This window comes from Montipora capricornis, chromosome 13 (genome assembly GCF_036669925.1).
Source record: "Montipora capricornis isolate CH-2021 chromosome 13, ASM3666992v2, whole genome shotgun sequence".
Classification (NCBI taxonomy): Eukaryota; Metazoa; Cnidaria; class Anthozoa; order Scleractinia; family Acroporidae; genus Montipora; species Montipora capricornis.
In genome coordinates, this window is record NC_090895.1 from 36,467,442 (window position 1) to 36,469,941 (window position 2,500).

At 40.4% G+C, this 2,500-nt stretch overlaps 1 protein-coding gene across 1 annotated transcript in view; it reads right to left on the reverse strand.

The window, feature by feature from the left end:
• The window catches only part of LOC138028432 (beta-arrestin-1-like), a 20,998-nt gene that overhangs the window by 3,611 nt on the left and 14,887 nt on the right, over nucleotides 1-2,500 (reverse strand). Inside the window, exons 14-15 of the mRNA XM_068875970.1 lie at nucleotides 1,604-1,679; nucleotides 395-462 (exon numbers count right to left, since the gene is read on the reverse strand). Coding sequence (XP_068732071.1) covers nucleotides 395-462; nucleotides 1,604-1,679 — 144 coding nt within the window. The remainder of the gene's footprint in view (nucleotides 1-394; nucleotides 463-1,603; nucleotides 1,680-2,500) is intronic.

Sequence of the window (2,500 nt, forward strand, 5' to 3'; positions counted from 1 at the left end):
GGAAGCAGGAGCATTCAACATTAACACAGAGATCCGCTGATACTTACATTGAATGAAATGATATATGAAAGAAATCATATATTGAACTGAGGATATGAAATGAAGTGAAGCTATGGTCTTCGCAGTTATGAACGCAACTTTAGCACTCAATCGCGCAGAGAAGCCTGAAAAATTCAGGACTTCAACTGTGACCTCGCGATACCGGTGCGACGCTCCGGGAACTACAAGCTCCCAACGTCAGTGGTTTCACAGCTCAGTTGGCAAGACCGTCGCACCGGCATCGCGAGGTCACGGGTTCAAACCCCGTTGAAGTCCTGAATTTTTCTGGCTTCTCTACACAATCGCTTAAGTTGAGTTCATAACTGCGAGGATCATAGCTTCATTTAAGACTCACATTGTTGAAGAGGCTAAATTGGTGTCTTCGTGTTTTAGTTTTCCATCGAGAGCTAAACCCTTTTTATCCTTTAAGATAAAGATGATAGTAATGATGATGTGAGACATTTATACAGCGCGATGAGATTACAAAGACAGCACTTTCTCCTCGGTTATTTTAAGACCCTGGGTGTTCATCAAGCCGGAGGATATATTCACGGCCTCCCGTATGGTAGACCGCTGTTCAATCTGATAAGCTGCGCCGTCCACTGATGTCCAGGCCCCAGTTGTTCAGAAGGTGGATAACGCTATCCACCGGATAAATCGGTATCCATTGGACTTATCCACTGGACGGTTATTTATCAGGCGGATAACGGTATCCATCGCTTGAACAAGGATACAGCGGTTTTCAAATGAGTGTCGTAAAACCAAAGCCAAAGTAATTACTTTGGCCAACCAAAAAGGACGGCGACAATCCAGTAAACCAATCAAAACTCGAAGTAATTACACGTAGCCGACACATAGCGCGGGAAAATGTGCACGCGCCAGCCACGATTGATTTTGGTTTCACTTCTGATTGGTTGAAAAAGTGGCGCGAGAACTTTGAACCAATCACTGGGTGAAGTAATGAAAAACCAAAGCAATTTGCTAATTACTTTCAACACTCAATATAAAACCGCTCTAGGATAAATGCAGCTGTCTTTATTTCAGGAGCAAATCTTAGGGGGCACCTTGTCATGTAAATTGTCTGTATTCCAAGAGGCGAGTGTCAGTGATGTTGAAGTCGTGGAGAAGTGGTGGAAATCGCTGTAGGCGGCAAGTTTAGACAGTGAGTCCTCCAGTAGTTTTAAAATGCTTTGTTATCCGAGTTGGGGTATCACAACAACTAAGGCAATGACCAGCTTTCAAATTGAACCGGAAGGTGCGTAATGTCAAAAACTTTTGCTGCACAAGTCGGAAATAAGAATACAATAAAAAGCGCTTTAGCAATCAGTGTAAAAGGTTTCGTTAAGTGAAATTAAAAAAAAACCTTAATTTCAAACACATTTGCCATACTTTCTTGTATCATTACGATTCGTTACAGTTTCAGTTTTTTACTAGTATAATTAAGGTTAACCGCCCGCAAGGAGATTTTCGGAAGTTGATAAAAAACGCAATCATCATAATACAAAAAAAAAAAAAACCTTTTCCAAAGAATTGCGAATATTGAATACCCAAAGCTGCACCTTACCCTATTGTTTGCCAATAACGGTGTTAACCGATACACTTTTGATAAAGTTCCGCTTTGTCCGACAGGGAACCCGTCTCTGCATCAAGGAAAAGTGAAAAAAATACAAGTACATGTATGACAGCTCACACCCGTCCGGTAGTTTCCTATTCCATGTCCGGTAGTTTCCCATTCCATGTCTAGTACTTTGATGCCAATACTTGAGGGGTTTGTTTTAGTTTTTTATTCTTATCATTTATTTAACTTACTTTTTAAAGAGAATTTGAGTAAATTCCAGCCTTGCTTGGGAAACTGATTTTTGGTTTCCAGAAACATTTCAACCAGCGGGGGGAGGAGGAGGAGGGGGGGTTTTTAATTACCCCAAACCCGGGAGGTCTGTATAGGGATAAACTGTGCCCGAAGGCGCATTCCGGTGCCAAAAATGCCACGTCCGGTGCTTTCAGAAATATGTCCGCTACTTTACAAAACTGTCTGCCGAAAAGATAACAGGAAACTCTGAAAACAATACTCCGGTTTGGTGTAGTTCCACATTTTTTTCCCCAGAATAGTCAGTTATTAAGTTCCTTTGCAAACTTCTTTTTCAAATAGAGGCTACAGGTAGAAATCTTTAAATTACGAGTAATGTGAATGAAAGATGCGGTAAAAATTTCTGCCATGCCAATGATCATAATTTTGTTATTGCAAGTGATTATATTAATCATTGATCCAATTGCAAGTGTCTTGAGGAAATCCTGACCTCCCTTGCATATTCCTTCGTTTTGTCAGGTAATGAGGACGACAAAATATTAAGATAATCCAAAAGATACTCTGTGAGGGCAGCTAAGGAGAATACTTTAGTAAGAAGCTGTTTGAAATTTTTATATTAACTGTATACATAATTTCTCTACATATCAATGAGAG